The 18,281-nt window shown below is 42.9% G+C and overlaps 2 protein-coding genes across 2 annotated transcripts; both read right to left on the reverse strand.

Moving 5' to 3' along the window:
• Positions 1–230: 230 nt before the first annotated feature.
• On the reverse strand, positions 231–10,070 carry LOC115390003 (cAMP-dependent protein kinase catalytic subunit alpha). Its single transcript, XM_030093653.1, has 11 exons — positions 9,810–10,070; positions 7,251–7,312; positions 6,299–6,427; positions 5,491–5,589; positions 4,128–4,210; positions 3,637–3,763; positions 2,722–2,817; positions 2,062–2,184; positions 984–1,043; positions 793–897; positions 231–709 (listed from the first exon to the last, which is right to left on the reverse strand). The coding sequence occupies exons 1-11, from the start codon at positions 9,853–9,855 to the stop codon at positions 584–586; spliced, it is 1,056 nt and encodes a 351-aa protein (XP_029949513.1). The 5' UTR covers positions 9,856–10,070; the 3' UTR covers positions 231–583.
• Positions 10,071–11,952: 1,882 nt separating this feature from the next.
• On the reverse strand, positions 11,953–16,367 carry LOC115390004 (histone chaperone asf1b-B-like). The gene is made up of 4 exons (XM_030093654.1): positions 16,063–16,367; positions 14,451–14,566; positions 14,119–14,295; positions 11,953–12,993 (listed from the first exon to the last, which is right to left on the reverse strand). The coding sequence occupies exons 1-4, from the start codon at positions 16,169–16,171 to the stop codon at positions 12,796–12,798; spliced, it is 600 nt and encodes a 199-aa protein (XP_029949514.1). The 5' UTR covers positions 16,172–16,367; the 3' UTR covers positions 11,953–12,795.
• Between the last annotated feature and the right edge of the window lie 1,914 nt (positions 16,368–18,281).

An 18,281-nucleotide genomic window follows, 5' to 3' on the forward strand; every position in this document is an offset into this window, starting at 1 on the left:
CAAATATGGGCGTTAAAAAAAAAAAAACACCAAGAGAAAACTGCATAATGTCACTCTGATGCTGTAAAAGTGTGTGTGTGGGTCTGAGTTACCGTTTACGTGCTCAAAATCACCCGTCCTCAAACCTGCACAGGACTCAGTGGGCTTCATGTAGTGACTGAAAGACTGAAGTAGATCTGAAAACACATTTTTTTTATGATGTGAAAAAAAAAAGATGTTAAGAAAAAAAAAATATTAAAAAGGAAGGGAAGTCTGGGATCAAAACGCGTCGAGGCAACTCTAAATTTATGGGTTTTTCGCCACCTCTGAATCCGAAGCAAACCTTCATCATAAAGGGATTAATAAATAAGACAGAATAATAAATAAAATACAACAAAAATGCAACTGAAAAGGCAACACTGCTGGTTATCAGTCTCCTTACTCTTTTTTTTTTTTTCCCTTCTCTATCCCATTCCCCCTCTTTTTGTAGCTGGTGCTTGTGTTTGGACAGGAGACCGTGCTCGCCGCGTGTACGTCTCCCACTCGACCAGCCTTCCAGCGACTCTCCCTACCTCCAGCTCTCTTCCTCTCCTGCTCTTTAACTCTAGAACTCAGCAAACTCCTTGGCACATTTCTCAGTGAAGGAGATGCGGATCTCCTCCTCTTCGTAGTCGTCAAAGTTGCTGGTGTCGCCTGGGCCTTTGAACTTGGGAACGAAGGGAGCCTCCACCTGTATGCAGGATTCAAACGTCAGCTTAAAGCCGAATGTGAAAAAAAAACTGTGTAGACACACACACACACACACACACACACCTTTTTCTGGTAGATGGCGATCCAATCAGTTGTTGCAAACCACTTGTGTCCCTTGATGTCGTTGACGCCGTTCTTGAGGTTGCCGTAGCGTTTTGTGAGATCCACCTGAGGGCGACACCGACGCATTTCCATCAAAGTTACACAGGAGCAGAGCCGACGACGGCGGATCGGCTGAGACGCTTCGTTTTCACCTGTAGCAGATTCCTCAGCAGGTCTTTCAGGTCTGAACTGAAGTGAGACGGGAAACGCACCTGAGGACAGAGGAGAAGAGAGGGACGAGGCAGAGTGAGGTGAAGGCAGTTGACTTCGTGTCTTATTTATTGCTTTTATTGCTGTTTTTACTGTCATCTACTATCATCTTGTTCTAATCTGATCTTCTTTATCTTCTGTCTTATCTCGTGCTATCTTGCTGTTCTGACATCTCCCTCGGTCTCATGCTTAAATCGTTTCCTTGACAGACTGACAATTCGATTAGATGTTATTGAGTGAATGCGCCGTGCGTGAATGTAAATGTAAGCAGAGAAGCTCCAAATGAGTTGTCTCTTGTGGCATAAATGAGATTGTTTGAATGGCTTTTTGCGAAAACAGACATTTTCATCACATACATTTTGCAACACAGAGAAATTATGGCTCAAGACGAAATTAAACTGTATGTGGGAACTGAACTAAAATGTGTTGAACGCCCGGGATCTAATTAAATGTGCATGTCAAACAGTTTGTTAAAAAGTACTGAATACTGACTTTCATCATGTGATACGGCGCCAAAACCTGCTGAACTTGAGTTCAGCTTTTTAAGAAAGCTGTCGTCTTTCTAGTTTTATTTACATTTTGCACAAAATATAAGGAAATGTCTGTTTAGTGGATCGTTGGCTTTGTAGTACTTTCTGTTGACACCAAATGGAGAATAAAACAATCAATAGCAACAATAAAACACAGAATTCTATTTGGCATTGGTGGAGAACGCTCTTCGAATTCCTCACGGGAGCAAACCCACATAGCTCTGCTGCTCATCCCACAAATGCATGGTTCCTAAAAAAGTGGCACCATTCAGGAGGAAAATAATCAGAACTTCCAATCTTCCAAGTTAGTGGGTGTGAAACATTTTGAATTTAACCACAAATAGATGTAAAGACCAATGTCTGAAAAAGTTTTTACTGAGAATAGAAGTGAAAAAGAAAACCTACGTTTAAAAAAAACACACCAATCAAAGTCTGCAGACAGTTCAAGAGAGCAGCATCACACCTCAAAACCCCACACATTCCAACTCACCTTCCCTGATACGATCTTTTCATAGATCTGGATGGGCTGATCAGCGAAGAAGGGTGGGTAACCTGCTGCCATCTCATAGACCAGGACGCCCAGAGCCCACCAGTCCACCGCTTTGTTGTATCCCTGTGGAGAAATAAGGTCTTTCAGCATCCTTCCTGTTTTATACAGGGTTTCAAAACGTTTTAACGGTCATTAAATCATTCATGGATAAACACCTTTGTACATTTCTAACTGCAGAACTGAAGATGATTCAGCCTTAATGAAAGTTCCTGTAATGAAACAAAATGACTGGCGAAAGAAGTTTCTGTTTTCGTGCACAGAAAATACACATTTATTTCATTAATTAAAATATTTGGCAGCTGCTACCCTAATCAGTAAATTCTCAGCTTTACAGAGCAGCAACAGCCTTTTTATTTGAATACAGCTTTCTTCAGGTGTCAACTGTATTTTCATCATTTTGATTGTTATTTGTGTATATGCATGTTTTTATCACGACTGTGTTAGTTTTGTTGAATTTCTCTTTTGTGTGAAGAACTTTGATGTAAGAAAGTTTATGATTTATAAAAAGTGTCATCATGGATTCCTTGGTGCGAATGAGGCCGATGTCTGAGCTCACCTCATCTGAACGTGCAGATGAAAAGTGGGACACGGTTGACTCACCTTGCTGAGAATAATCTCTGGGGCCAGATATTCTGGGGTGCCGCACAGCGTCCAGGTTCGGCCCTTTACACGTTTGGCAAAGCCAAAGTCTGTCACCTGAGGAATGGAGAAGAAAAGCAGCAAGACGAGGAGATGAGAAAGAAGGAAAATGACAAATCACACCACGCATTTGAGAGGCATTGAGAAAAAAGATCTGCTGTAATGTCACTTTTCACCACTAGAGGGCGCCACGATCCGGGCTAAAAACTGTCAATGTGCTGGAGCATCATTCACGTTTCCAAATGATTTGTAAACACAGTGATGTGACTGCTGGAGGGAACACCCTGACACTCTTTTTATATTTTCTAAAACAAACTCTGGGGAAATGCAAGAAGAAAGAAGAAGTTAGAACTGAATTAAAGCGGTACTGAAAATCTGCTTTGACACAAGAAGCTGTCAATAAACATTTTCAGGTAATAGCGACATTTACAGTAAATCAAAAAGGAGGGAATCAAGTTTTCTACTATGGTATGTGCTGGTCGTATTGCTAAATCTTCAGCAGCATGGTCTCACTAGGATGGTGCTGCTTGAACTGAATGAGTTGAACCACCTGCTCTGAGCAGCCTCACGCCAGCTTTCGTGCTTTTGCATTAAAGTCAAACAAAGACCCCGAATCCAGGTTTGCATGCTAAAAATAGGAAGAACTGCAGTGGCTGTGGTATTCGGTCATCTGTTGGTGGGGCAAAACATTTCAGAATGTCAACTTGGGAAAAAGGAAAGTGTGTCAGACGCTTTTTTTTTTTTTTTTTTAACGTGCCGTGCTGTTTTCACTCAGACTTTGCACTCCCTCCATTTCTGAGTTCATGTGGATTCTTGTTTGACGAATGCCAAACTGTTCCATCAATTCATCAATGTTTCCTCGTTGATGCCTCTCACCTGTATGTAGCCCTGTTGGTCTATGAGCAGGTTTTCAGGTTTCAGGTCTCTGTAGATCAGATCCAGAGCGTGCAAGTACTCAAAGGTCAGAACGATCTGAGCAGCGTAAAACCGAGCGTGGGGCTCACTGCACACACAGCAGAGGAGAGGGGAGAATCAGGAGAGAATATCCAGCAGAATGAGGAAGTGGTCGGTGGTCTTCATCATCCCCATCATCCTCAATTTCAACTCTCACTTCTCTGCCCCCTGCGGGATTTAACTTCGTTTCCTTAAATGTGTAACTTGTTTTGTTTTTTTAATATTCCAATAAAAGCTAAGTATTTAAAAAAAACAAAACAAAAAAACAGAGGAGGACAAAGAGTACGTTTGACCGTACAGTTGGGAAGCGACGTAAATAGAACAGAGTAAAATACAAGAGAACAGAACAGAGAGTCCCCTGTTTGTTTCAGTAGGCGTCAGGAAAACGATCCTCCTGACTGTAAACCACTGACCTAAATCTGCCGATTCTCCGTAGATGGGAGAACATCTCTCCACCTGGGACGTACTCCATCACCATGTAGAGGTTAGTGTTGTCCTGAGGACGGAGAGCCAGAGGTCACACACACACTCATGAGTATTAATGCACACACACACACACAGAATGAGCTACAGCAGGTGTGGATTATATCTGTGCTCTTGGGATATTTTAAGTACATTTATTTATTTTATTTTATTATTGTTAAAACATTAAGAAGAAATGTGGAAATGTGACACACAGTACAATACCACAAAAAGGAACTTGAAGGAGCCCTCAGCACATTAAACAGTCAACAGAACTCAAACGATCTTTTGTCAAGCGCTGTTCAGCGACTCATCTCGGCCCAAACGCCACGTGTGTGACTCCGACACTCTGTGTTATGAATGTTTTTAGATGGTGAGGAAACAAGACTCTAACCTACTAATTCTAAACACGTTGATTTGATTGTGTCTGTTGTTGACTGTTCCATCTGTGCGCCGCACACACACACACGGTCTGAAAAGTTTATTTAAGGTGTTAAGGATATTCAATCCCCCGGGCATCCAGGTGCGTCTAAACAGCTTAACCTGAATCAGGCCGTATTTGGGGTAAGGCCGTCAGCTGGGCGAGCTGGTCGGAGTACAAACAGCCACTGATTAAGATGGCGGCCAGCATTAGAGCTGCTGACCGGCTCACCTCACTCTGGACCGGCACGAGGAATCCTCCAGATTCATGATCAAAGTGAGGAGAACGACACGATGAGGGAAATGACAGCTTGATGCAGCAGCGCTCGTCGTGGTAAATTGTTCTTCTTGCGTTTGACACATGGTGTTCATGGTGAGCCTGAACTACACACTGAGAGGAGCGGGCTTCACCTGCGGAGCAGTCGGGGGCCAGAAGCAGCAGCTTTCACTATCCCCACACAGTCTCTAACCGATCGAGGGGTTTCAACCAGGAAGTCCTGTCAAAAGCTCTGTTCTCCAAACAGCCATTCATCCTCTGAGCTGCTTCATCCAACTCAGAGAGGAAGATTCACAGGCAAAGAAACCCCATCAGGGACAGCAGGATCGAACCTGGAGCTCCTTGCTGTGAGGCAAGAGCACTAACCACTGCACTGACAGTGAACGCTCTCACTTCAGGCTCTTTCAGCTCATGGATTTGAATTTACAGAATTCAACCTTTCATTTTAAACATCATCCATGTATTTCAGCACTCTCACCCACAAATTAACAGTCCTGTGGTTAAATGTTTTTGCGTTTTCACCTTCACAAAAAATGTACCACAAACTCTAAATCTCGTGATAAACAGAGCACACACACACATCAAACACAGGTTTGTGTACACGCAGTTGTCGGTACCTTGAATGAGTACTCTAACCGCACCAGGAAGGGGAAGCTGACCGCCTGAAGAATCCTCTTCTCATTCAGAGTGTGCTCTATCTGCTTGAGCTTCACCACCTGAAACAAAAGTGACAGAGATTGAGGAAGAAAACAGAGAGATCGGCAAGGCTTCACAATATTTTAACAAAACTATGACATTCTAATCAGGCACTAACAACAAAAAACGTTGTATGAAGATCAGAGGCTGTGGCATCTTGAACCATACTGGTTTGAGTACACAGCGCTGCTTTTTATTTTCATTAAAATTGCTTGAAAATTTGTAACAACTATTTAATTGGATGTCAACTACATTTGAGGATCAAATAACCGGTAACCAAAATATTTCCTTCTCTATACCTGCTTATAGCTTTTAGTTCATCGACGACATATTTTCATCCACAGTGGACTGGACCGGTGAAATAGTGTGACAATAATAACCTTTACTTTTAAACTTTAAAGTTCTCCTGTGTTGTAGAGCTGAGTATACGTAAGGAAAATTGGAGCCACTTAAATTACACATACAGTTCACATTTTTATCTGAAAACTAACTTGCATGTCTTCATTAAAAAATCTAAAAACATTCTTTTCAGTCATCTTTTGATTAATATTATCCATAAGTACACAGAAAATCACACCCCAGTGTCTCATCTATGATGTAAATATTGTATCCAGGCAAAACTTGCATTTGTATTTCAGTCTTTTCTAAAGAAATGATTTCCTTCAACCATATCCACCCGTTTGCGTTTCACAGCGAGTGCACGCACGGCGACCTCTGACCCAGACTGACCTTCTGCTTGTTGAGGATCTTCATGGCGTAATGCTGTCCCGTTTCTCTGTGTTTCACAAGCATAACACGTCCGAACGAGCCCGTGCCCAGAGTTTTCAACCTCTCAAACTGCTCCAGGCAAGCAGTGTTCTGAACAGATGAAACAGAAAAAACGTTTCCCTGACTTATGTGGAAGAGCGATGGGGAAGGCTGCATTTTACAAGAGCGGAAATGGTGCGCACATTAAAAAATGAAGATGAACCAGTCAGGAATTTTAAAGATTTGTCACTGGTTCACTTTCAGCAACTTAGACGAAGTGATGATTTTATCTTTGCTTTGACCTAAAGCCACTGGGACACAGTGAATGCACGTTACATACAGATCCCCTCTTCCAGTTTAAAGACACCATGGAGACCTAACCCAGTCAGGCCCACTTCCTGTTTAAGTTGAATGAAAACCATCTTCATGCAGCAAACTGAATGGATCAAATCCAAATAGTGAAAAGCAGAATGGTGTGTTTCACTCTAAAAAAAACTCTATTTGGCACTCAATACAACAGAAAAGTTGTCTATAAGCGAAGACAGGCTTTGTAAAATTATTTCCAATGGTAAAAGGTACGAGCGCAGGCTCCCAAGAAAAGCTTTATGATCATCAAGGTGATGCTCTTCTCAAGCATTTATTTTCACTTCATGGTCAAAATATATTAGACTCCATAGAAATAGTTATATTTTCATATCATGTTGGATTAAACAGAAAAAGAAAAAGAAACAAATGAAAACCCCATTTAAAAGAAAAAATGACAAAGGCCCAGGTGTGATTCAGACATGTTCAGATAAGATCACTATTAAAAGTGTTTCTTATTTATTTATATATGTAAAAAAAAAAAGCAACCATCTGAATTAGAAGAACTAAAATGTGCCATTTGTTGTCATGCTATTGGAGAGACATACTGCAGGCTGAGGAAGGAGCTTACCTGTGCAGGATTCTCCCACTTTTTGAGGAAGTCCTCTTTGGCTTTAGCAAGGAACTCCTTGACTGTGGAAGGTAACATCAGCAGTGTTTACAAAAGACACGCTTCTACTGATATGTGTGTGTGTGTGTGTGTGTGTGTGTGTGTGTGTGTGTGTACTGAATGAAAGAAAGCACCACAGCAACTTCTAAATTTAACTGTGGAGATGCTCCGTTGAGCAGCTCACACTTACATTTCTCTCCATCATATGCTTTATCTCCCTTTGCTTCTGTGATTTAATGATATAAACAACATTTACAGAGACTGAGATTAAAGTCAAGATGAGGAAAGTGTGCAGGAAAAGGCCAGGCTGGTTGGAAGTAGATTGATGTGCACCTCAGTAAAGCTCAGTTACCACTGCCCGAGACTGAAGTTCCAGTCAAATCTATTAATAACAAAAAATAACTCAGATGATGCATCATTTTATCACTATATCAAAATATGTTGTTCACATTATCAAGTGCAATCAAGTTATTTTAAGTTCTCAAATATTAATAAATTAGAGTCAATGGCTTCTGGGGAAGTTAAGAGAATGAGTTAGGACATGAATATGAATGTGTATCTTGACATGCTAGCTTATTACATAAAAAAACTATTTTAAAGTGTGAGGAAAGATACATAACAGGCAACTTAAACGTAGCTGCCTGGAGGGAAAAACCCATTTAACTTCCAACATTTCTCCTCAGAGGCAATTACTCCTTGAAAAAGACACGGAAGCCTCATCTTCATGAGATCTAAGTCAACATAACGGGCAGGGTGGACAAGAGGTAGAGAATCAAGCTCAAGTTTGAAGGTTCAAATCCCCTTGATCTCTTGAACTCCCCCAATATCTGTAGTAAGGTTCACTATGAATGGAATGTGTTAAATACAGAGAAATGACTTCTCAAATGGGATCACTAAAGAATGCTACAATCCTTTCTAATGCATTCACCCAAGGTTTCTTTGATTACTGAGTGAAATCTATATCTATATCTACAGTGTCACACAAAAAGTAAACAAACTGCTGCTTCAGCTGGAGTACTATTACATCCATACAATTTGGAACAAGGAATACATGTTCTGCATCACAGATAGCAGTCATTTTAAAGACATATGAGATTACTCCAAAGTACCAGGTTACTGTGTTTGTTAAAAAAAAGTATCAAATGCATGGATGTTGATTTAAATTAGAGAATTGTGTATTAAACAATTCCTGTAGCAGTGGGCAACAGCAAAGCTGTCAAAAAGTAATTATCTTTAATAGAAAGAATTTCTATTTGTCTGGTTAGATTAGCTGTTCAATAATTCCTCCGGATTCTGTGTTTAAGAAATCAGAAAATTATCTCCATTTGTAAACATTCGGTCAAAGTCTGACCGGTGAACAGCTCCAGTCTGCAACCTTTTCCCAGTTTATATAAATCAACAATTCTTGTTTAAAAGCCTTTGGAAATCACTACTTGCTTGATATGTTCACATCAGCAGATCAGTGTTAAAAGAGCAGTTTGATAAAGTGTTCTGATGATGTTGTTTTAAGCATAAGGATCCCAAAATAAACCAGAAGTTCTTTCTGGACTCTTTAGCCTGAGGATTCATTTACCTTTTCAAGAATCACAGTAAATATCTGATGGATATGTTCACCTGTACTAAACATTTCTTGAGCAAATTCATGGAAAAAACTAGAAAAGCATTCATGTAACTGTCTCACTGCTGTATATGATCCATTGCTTCCAGGTTTCACTTATTCCTTTCCTCAGCTTATAGACTTCAGTTAGTTGAAAAGCTTTCAGCTGATGTACAAACAAGATGCCCACACACTGTAAGAATATAATCATAACTTCCCTTAAAGACACATGCACACGTCTATTTTTAATATGCCAATTAAAAATGTTCTTGTAATATTGGTGGAAATAGAACAGAATGACTATTCTGCAAACTTTCATCCTTCTGCATAACAATAAGCCTTCATTGCAGCCAACAGGCCAGCTGTGGCACACCTGCAGACCTCACAGAGTCCACCAAACAGCACACAAGCTCAGCAGCATCACTTTCCAAAGAGCAACAGGCACACAGTGTTTGGGAAATATCTGACACATAGCGTACTGTGATATCGCCAAGATTTGAGTACAACAGGATGTGGTCATGCCAAGATTTCTTGCAGCTTACAATTGCTGATGTCTGTTATTCAGCTCATGGACAAACTGTACCATATTCTTGCCTTTTCTTCTATCTTTACATTACCTTAGTCTGCTGAAATACACTTTTTTTTCTGTAGGATATAAATACCGAGCATCATTTTTTGTGAGAATATTACACAGGACGCCTCTGACCCGAAGGGCAGCTTAGAATTTCAAGAAACCTGGGAGCCTGAATGGAACAAGTTAATTCGTTTACAATGAGGACTTGGTGTGGAATTAGCCAGCAGGAAGAGGAACAGGCCACTATGCAGTATTTTATGTGGAGCTGAGACATCTTGCTGTGTCAGATCGTCTGTGGCTCTAAGACTGTAGCAGACGAGGTGTTGTGTGTACAGGCGACTGTACCCACCGCTTTCCATCTCGCTGCCCTTTCTGGCCGTGGGCGCGTTGCCCATGATGACAACCTGTCAACGGGCGATCCGTGGCTTTGTGGCCGCCCCGCAGCCTCCTCAAGCCGGGATAATCTCGATTCGGCGCGGTCCGGTGTTTCCTAAATCCAGCAGCAGCGTTACCTCCGACGTCTCGGTGCTTAATAGCCTGACAGCCGCCGATGCGGTGCCACGGCGAGACGGGATGGAGAGGCGGGCTCGCCCGGGCTCAGCGGCGGACAACCGGCGACCGATGCCGAGCTGGAATCCACGGGGGAGATGCCGGCGAGGCGTCTCTGTCGCTGGCGCTCAAACTGGACCGTCTGGCCGAGCTCGGCACTGTCGGCCTGAACACGGAGGATCCAGTCTTCGCCTTGTCCCTCCTTGCAGCCCCCGCCGAACGAGCCCCCCCACCTCGGCTCCCCACCTCTCCCCAGCCCGAAAAAAAAAAACAAGGCTACCAGAGGCGGGGTTGCAACACCCTCAACCGAAAGCCACCCACGTTTAGTGACCGAACCCAGCTTTCTAAAAGTTACACCTCGGCGGGGACCGACAGCGACGGGAATTCACCAAAATCAACATTGGCCCCCCGTAGCCTCGGAGACGAGCGAGATGACGGAACTACAGTCGGATGAACGCCCCGCCCACTAGCGAGGACCGGGCTTGACTGACAGCTCGAGGCGGCGCGCTGATTGGCCGGCTGCTCCACGGACCGCTCTGATTGGCTCTTCGCGATCCATCGCAGCGGCGGCATCCTACCAGGCTACATAAAGCGAGCTCACGGAGGGGAGGGGGGTGTGGGGGGGGTTACTTGATTATTTTCCTCCCGACGACGTATGCGCCCACCTCCTCTGGTTTCCGTCGTCCATTGGCTTGATGCGGACGAACCGTGGGAATCTCGATGAATGCGCGGGCGTCTATTGGCTGTCACCGGTGATTGACAGAATGCCCCCCCCCCTCCATAGAAGAAAAAGACCCTCCTTTATACCCCTCCTCTCCTCCCCCCAGCCTCCGCCAAGCGACTGATACACGTTTGGCTGAGTGACGTCAACCGCGAGCTATTTTTAGAAATGTTGGTCAGAATTTAATGCACGCGCGGCGCGGTCTGGCTGGCAGCGCTTCTGAACATCTCGCAGACTCTCGTGCACGGAGCGATGAGTTGATTTGGTGGGAATTAATATCACACGATAATATCAGTTCTGGAAGCGGCGCGGGACGCGGAGCCAGGCCCCCGCGTGCGTGTCTGCTGCGGTGTGCTAACACTCTCCGCCGCTGCAGTCATTCAGCACGAGCCTCCTGATGACACCCTGCATCTGGATCACCTCGAGCAGCCCCATCACACAGACACGTGCATATCAATACTTTACCTCATATTAATAATAATTGGAGTTCGTAAACAAAACCTAGACATGAACAAACACCCGCCCTATAAATAGAGGCTGTGACACCATCACACTAAAACACCACCTCAGGTTCACACAAAAAAATAATGATTAAAAAAACAATTCTGCAACTCCTACAATTATCTAATATTGTTCTTCTGCAGATATCAAATTATCCATCAAAGAACAAGTTGAAGGTTACACTGCAGCAGTCTGATTGAAAAACTGCAAGCACACTTTTGACATTTTAACAGGAGAAAAAAAAAATACACCGTCATAACATAAAAGAGCATTCAGTACTGCTGCTATTGGGGGACAGCTGGATTCCGATGCCAAATAAAAATATGCAGACAAGAGACGCGGCCACTTCTCACTGTGCTGAACAGCTCAGACATGTGAGGAACAGACAGAGGTAACAGATGGATGGATGGGGGAGTTAGTCCCTTCAACTAAAATGGGTGAGAGCAGACAGCCTCCCCTCCCTTTTGTAGCGCAGTTGCCAAGCAACGTGAGGCTAGAGTGAATATGGTGGAGTGATGCTGCTGCATTTTATGAATGAAATTGGAAAAAAAGAAAGGAGCCGGGGAGGGGAGGGTGAAGAGTGGGCTGATGCACGCGCACACGTGCTAAGTCTTGCTGCTGTTGCTGTGCTCCTTCCCATAATAGTCCAGGCAGAATAGAAGCTGCAAGAAAGATGCGGAGATTTACCCAGTAAGCAGCACAAGGTCAACAAAGCCAACTTTATTAACTCAATCACTTCAGTTACAAAAAGAAAACGTGTCTTCATCGTGAAGACCATGAAAGCGCCGGGAAAACATTAACAGTGACTCTTCATCACCTGCAGTCTGACTGCCACATGGCACCTGTTCATCCTGTACAAGCAGGTGTTTTATGTAACATTACACCAAGGAGCAGTATGCAAACGGGTTTACTGAGTAATCTGGGAAACCTCGCAGCAAATCTTTGAACCGCATGGCTGCATTCTGCGTGGGCTTCAGATGACGCCGAATAGCCAGCTCAGTGACACGACCCATATGTTCGGCTGGGTATCCGTTTCCGCAGGTAGGCATGCGGCGAGAGAAACCTTCAGAACAATGGAGCGCTTTAAAATGAGCAGCGAGTGCTACATCTACTCCGACACACAAAGAACCGCCCGAGGCTTTGATCTGTGCTCAAGAGGACAACATTAACAGCACACCCGGGTTACCAAAATCCCCGTCTGCTCGATTCTCTCCAGGCTGTGAGGAGACGGCGATCCCGTCTTAAGATTACCCTGGTGACTCAAACTTCCACCTCAAACAGACTATAAATTAAGGCAATTCCATCTGAGCAGATTCAATCAAGTTGAAAAAAAAATATAAAAGAAAAGAAACCAAATGTGGCAACAATCCAGACAGAACCTGTAGGTTTCTTTTTTGTAATACGTATAAAAATGAAATCCCTGCTGGTGTGTCCTGCTCCCTATTAATGTCCACAAGCCGTGACAGACACATCCATGGCCTCCCTGTCAAAATATGCATTTTCAATGTTGGTGACGGTGTCGATGAGAGGGGCACCTTGTCCTTTCAGATTAATGCAATTATCCTTAAATGCAGTCCATGGAGTTTTCCGGCATCAGTCCGAGAGGCGGCATCTTCCCTGCCACACAGGGCGGCGGGAGCATGCCGCTGATGTTGGGGGACGGATCCACGTTCTCGCTGTCTTCCATCTTGTCTGCCAAGCCTTCCCAGTTGATATGGAAGCGGGTGACGCGGGGGTTGGAGGCCAAAATGTTCCTCTGGAGCTGCAAAGCAAAACAGAAAAAAAAACCCATCAGTTTGGTTTGAAAATGATATTGATAAAACGGACGTGACTATGTGGTGACAGGAGCTGTATCACTGAATGTATTATAGAACATTTTAAGGAGGTATGCTTTCATGGAATAGCAGAAGTCATTTAAAATTGGAACAGAATCGAGTATTTTAACTCAGCTGCATCACGTCACACAGAGGATCAGCACTAACAGAGCCGCTTCACATTTAAACTACAGCAAAGTACTAAGGTGCCACTGCCTATTCAATATTGATGGCACAGTTGTGAAAGAGGGCTTGACCACTGGGACTGAACTGCTCTCAGTTCTGCAGGCGGTTATTGTCACCGACTGCACCAAATGTTTACACGGGGAAATTTGACTAAACATTCTTAAAACAACAACATACAAGTATGCAAGTACATCGATTTGGAAAGACGTTCCTGTGAAACTGGCTAGCATATGAAACCATGATGCTTTTCATTCATTCATTCATTCATTCATTCATTCATTCATTCGATCGCAGGTCATCACTGTGAAACAGAAGTTGTCAGCAGCACCTGAAATGTTAAATCGTTCAATCAAACTGGCTAAACAGAAGGGACATAAAGCATACATTAACACAGATACTAAGTGATTGATTTGATTTAGGAGGACAAGGACAATTTGATACGGTGGGGCGATTAAGTGCGACATGCTCCTCTACTATATTTACCTGAAGTACTGAATGTACTCTCAGCTTTGCAACTCACGAATAGATAACCGACTTGTATTTTACATGATGTATGTATACATTATTGATGTTTTGGAAACATGCATGTTAAATAATGACTGACACAATTTTAATAATAATAACTTAAGTTAAGCCAATTTTACCTACTTTCTAGGTAAACTTTATAGGTCCAAAAACAAGCGGTAAATGTTAATTAGTGGCCTTAAATTGCCCAAAGGTGTTAATGTGTGTGTGGTTCCCTGTCTTTCTATTGAAAACTGGCTGCAGTGCTGATCATCAGAGCTGGATAAAGCAGTGTAGAAGATGGATGAATGTTGCACTTGAGCACTAGAGGGCAGCAGAAAGCTATGTTTCGACCAGCAGCTTCCACCAGTGCTGTGTATTACCTGAGCGTAGTCTGGTTTGTTGGGAGGGTTTTCTCGCAGTTCAGGGTCCGTGTATTCATTGTTGACATAGTAACCGATGCGGATGAACTCCTGCGCGCGGTAAGTGCAGGTTATAAGAACCACAGTCACTCCCACAGCGTCGCTCTCTGGGATCAGCCTCGTGTTCGGAGCATCAGCCTAATGAGATGGATGAAGAGAGAAGATCAAACCACAGCGATCACGTGACACAGACAGAAACATCAAACACATCCTCAATCATGTTTATTCACACTGTCATTTGTAAGGAGACGAATTTAAGTATCATGAATGAACGTCGACTTCAAAACACTCACCTGAAACACAAACATGTGTCTGCCAGCTGGTACCGGGCCGACTAACACCGAGTCCAGAACCTGGTCGTACTCTTCACTCTCAGCTGAACCCACATAGATTATCTTCCATTCCAGATCTGCCGGCACAAAGAGGAGAAAATGAGACTTTTCTTCAAACAAGAGGATAAATCTGTGAAAAAAACACTGTGACAGAGCGAACATTTTAAAATCAAACACTTCATTGATCACTATCATATGCTACACAGAAAACATGTCCGTGTATTATTATCTGACAATATTATAGAAATTACTGAACCAAAATTGATCTTAAGCTATTGGCCAGAGAAGATTCACATTAAATACAGCTGCTTCATTACTTTCTATAAAACGCTCCTCCAACAACCAGTTTATTTTGCTGGTGTCTCAGTGCTCATTATGTTCACAGCAACACTGTCAAACTCCAAATGATAACAGAATGAATGCTCTCTGCCTCCCGATAGTCTGTTTATAAACTGTGTCCATCAGGTCAAAATGACCTACCCTCACTGAACTCCTAAAATAAAACAAAATTAACTTTGTTTAACCAAAATCAACTTGTAAATCACCCAGTTTTACAACCTAACATGTCACAAAGCCTATTCATTCAGGTTAAACATGATGTCTCTGTGACACTGTACCTTTTATTATCTTTATTTCTGTTTTAGACTATTGCTAGCAAGTCTTTAGCCAAAAAAGTGTTAATTGTTTTTTGAAAATTAGATATACAGACTAAAATGTGATTAAGATGCTCCAACTTGGTCAATGAGGGAGTTTTATTGCAGTATATCTGACAGAGTCCAGTTAGCAGAGAAATAAGCGAGACGACTCGGGTTACTCTCATCTGCAGCACCATCACAGCCTCTGAGAGGTCAAATGGAGAAGCTGGTCATATTGTTCCATTTTGAGCACGAGGGCATGTATATGCAAGAAACTTATTTCCTGTGCACACACACAGACCAAGTGACGACAGTGTAAAAGTCAAAGGTCAAGTTGTAAAATATAAAAAGTCTTTGTTTTTGCAGTTAAACACAGAGTAGAATCATGAAATACTAGGGACTCTCCTCGAGGATTGTGCTTAGATGCTTGAGAAGTTGATCTATCGATCTTCAAACTAATCAACGTAAGAAAACACGTGTATTTTTATGTTTTTAACACGTTTCGCCGTTCGATCACATCAGGATGCTGGTGCTTTATAATATGAGTACACACATGGCGCATCTGTCCATTCCGCGTTCTTTGCATTTCGCGGCAAATTTTTGGGTCTGTTTGTTGCTACAGAAACGTCCCGTCGTCGACCAATGAGCTTCAAGAAAAAAATGACGTGGCGGGTCTCCCAGCCAATCGGTGCGGTCCGGAGGCGGGGCTTTGGGCACGAACGCGCCAGCGCCAAATTTTAACACTTTGTCACACGAATTCTTCATGTACGGCGAAAAAAATAACAGTTATTGTTAAATCATCACGACAGAAAACAACGCGCCTGGCGGTTGAATGAATTCCATCATAGAATATTTAAGAAGAACGTAAAAAGACTGAGCGGCTGTTAACAGCTTAGACAAAGAGTGAAAATTATACGTGAACTAAACATAAAACTCACCTTCTGGTAAATCCTCCATGCACTCAAACGTGATTTCGAATTGAAACGGGTTCCCAAACGGGCTGGGGTTGTCCAGCACGGCGACATTTAACACTTGTACCTTGGCCATCTCAGTTTTTCAAGCAGCTCAATCTGAAAAACTAGCTTTTCGTTCCTGGAACTAATTGAACGAGTCAGCCTGCGCTCAGTTCTCCTCCAGCTGTGTCCGCGGATCCGTCCACTCGGCTCGGAGTTGTCTTGTCTTGAGGAGCGGAGACAGTTCGGTTGTTTTATTTCCACAGCACGGACATGAACCAGCGACCGGAAGGACGTCACTGCCTTCTTCTTCTGCTGCTTCAGGCCACACGGAGCGTGGTGGTCTGCAGGTGCTGCCTCCTAGTGGTGTATGTCCTAAACAACAAGGCCTGTTGCTTCTTGTAAACCACGGATGATCCAGAGGTCACTGGAGAACTTGCGGCAGTGGGAAAAGATGTCAACCTTGAGGCAACAAGCACTGCCTGTCTCAGAAAAAGGTAATTATCTCTTGTTTTTCTTTGTCTTAAATTTTTTACCTATAGTGGAGCTACAACTTATCTATCTCAAGTTTTGAGCTTGATCAACCCAGCAGTAATACTGAAAGGGATGAACTGAACAGACTGTTCACTGTTAACTGTAACAGAAAAAACTCCAGCAGACCCAAACTCTCATTTGGCAACTTTCTCATTGCAGTGTTTGGGTTTTAGGTGATAGTAAGTAAAACAAGGGCAGGCCAGAGGACAGTAAACAAGTTGACATCATACTGCAAGCTTACCAGCACACAATTCAATCTGGACGTTTCTGTATATGATCAGTGCCTTTAGTGAACACACAGTGTGTGCACAGAAATGTACAACTTGTCATCGTTCTTTAAACACTCCTGCTCTTCAATATCATGTCTTCTGTGTTTGAAAACAGGCCTTGTGGCTCTAATTAGCAATCATGCTTGTGAGCAGAGCACAGAGCAATAGAGAGGTTTGGCCAGTAGGTGTCAGAACTGCTGCATAAAGAAATCTATTCCTTCAAAAACAAAAAAGATGGCTTGGATCAGCACACTATAAATGAATGCATCATAATTGCCTTTTTGTAATTAGTGGAGAGCATTGCTAGTTCAAAATGACCTCTGGAAGAGGCCGACAACGGAAAGGTTCCGTTTTCTCTTTATAGTGATTATAGTTGCTTTACCAACACATCAGACAAACAGAAGTTTTAAAATCAATGCAAAGAGGGAATGCCAGCTTCTATGCATCAATAGTGAATGTGTGCTGAATTTGGCAGTGAAAAAAATGATCAATGTTAGGTCCATCAAGAAAAAAGGCCCTTTGAGAAATGAGCCCGAGACTTTTGGCCTGTAGAGACAGAGAGGATATCTACATATGAAGCCCTAAAACTGTAAGACATTTCACAATTACGGTTTTATACTATTGAATGCATTTTATAAGTGTAATTTGTCATTATTACATTCCTGTTGCCTCAGAAAACAGTGTTTGGAAAAAAAAAAAAATACAAATTCAAAAAAAAAAATAGATGTCAGAGAGAAGACGGAATGGACGAATCAGACAGGAGGCATGATGGTATGTCACTCACTGCACTTTATTATTTGAAGAAAGGAAAATACAAGAAATTAGATCTCAGAGCGCCACCTTTGGTCCCTCCAGCCATCCAATCATCTGCAGAATCTGCAGCAGCATCATCTTGTTTAAAGAATTCACAGCTTCTTGAAACGTCTGAGAGCTCCACTTTTTCTTCTGTTCATCCAACAGTAGCTGGGTGTAGAACTTCACATCGGTGCAACACTGCAGGATCAACTAGGTCCTACAGGTGTTCCCAGAAAGGCCGCTGATGGTCACTCTGCTTGGTGCTTCAAAGTCCACACATTGTGAAAGCTATACAGTTCACACTTCACTGAGGTTGGAGAATCCATAAAACACATCTGTACTTGTTTGAAAGGTGGGTCAATGAATGTGCAATCAGGAGAGTCCCACCAGAGCCTTTAAACTCTGACGGGAACCTTCAGGATCTTTAAAAACATAGTAAAGACCAGATAAATTTGTTTGAACATTCAAAGAATATGACAGAACGAGACAGAGTGAATGTTATGGCATCTGTTTTAAAAGCTGGTAGACCTCCACCCCAACCTTCAGAGACCAGCATAGGAACCTGCCACCGCCTGCAGACGTTGATCTATAACCTCTGACTAATAA

The sequence above is a fragment of the Salarias fasciatus genome, chromosome 6 (genome assembly GCF_902148845.1).
Source record: "Salarias fasciatus chromosome 6, fSalaFa1.1, whole genome shotgun sequence".
In the NCBI taxonomy this organism is placed as follows: Eukaryota; Metazoa; Chordata; class Actinopteri; order Blenniiformes; family Blenniidae; genus Salarias; species Salarias fasciatus.

What these genes read in the sequence shown, in the direction of transcription:
- LOC115390004 (XM_030093654.1), bottom strand. Translation starts at nt 16,171, where the DNA reads ATGGCCAAGGTACAAGTGTTAAATGTCGCCGTGCTGGACAACCCCAGC. An exon ending in CATGGAGGATTTACCAGAAG is followed by an intron (nt 14,567 to 16,062) that starts GTGAGTTTTATG and finishes TTGTGCCGGCAG; the next exon opens with ATCTGGAATGGAAGATAATC. An exon ending in GACACATGTTTGTGTTTCAG is followed by an intron (nt 14,296 to 14,450) that starts GTGAGTGTTTTG and finishes CCATCTCATTAG; the next exon opens with GCTGATGCTCCGAACACGAG.
- LOC115390003 (XM_030093653.1), bottom strand. Translation starts at nt 9,855, where the DNA reads ATGGGCAACGCGCCCACGGCCAGAAAGGGCAGCGAGATGGAAAGCG. An exon ending in CGGAGAATCGGCAGATTTAG is followed by an intron (nt 3,764 to 4,127) that starts GTCAGTGGTTTA and finishes CTGTGTGTGCAG; the next exon opens with TGAGCCCCACGCTCGGTTTT. An exon ending in ACCAACAGGGCTACATACAG is followed by an intron (nt 2,818 to 3,636) that starts GTGAGAGGCATC and finishes TCCATTCCTCAG; the next exon opens with GTGACAGACTTTGGCTTTGC.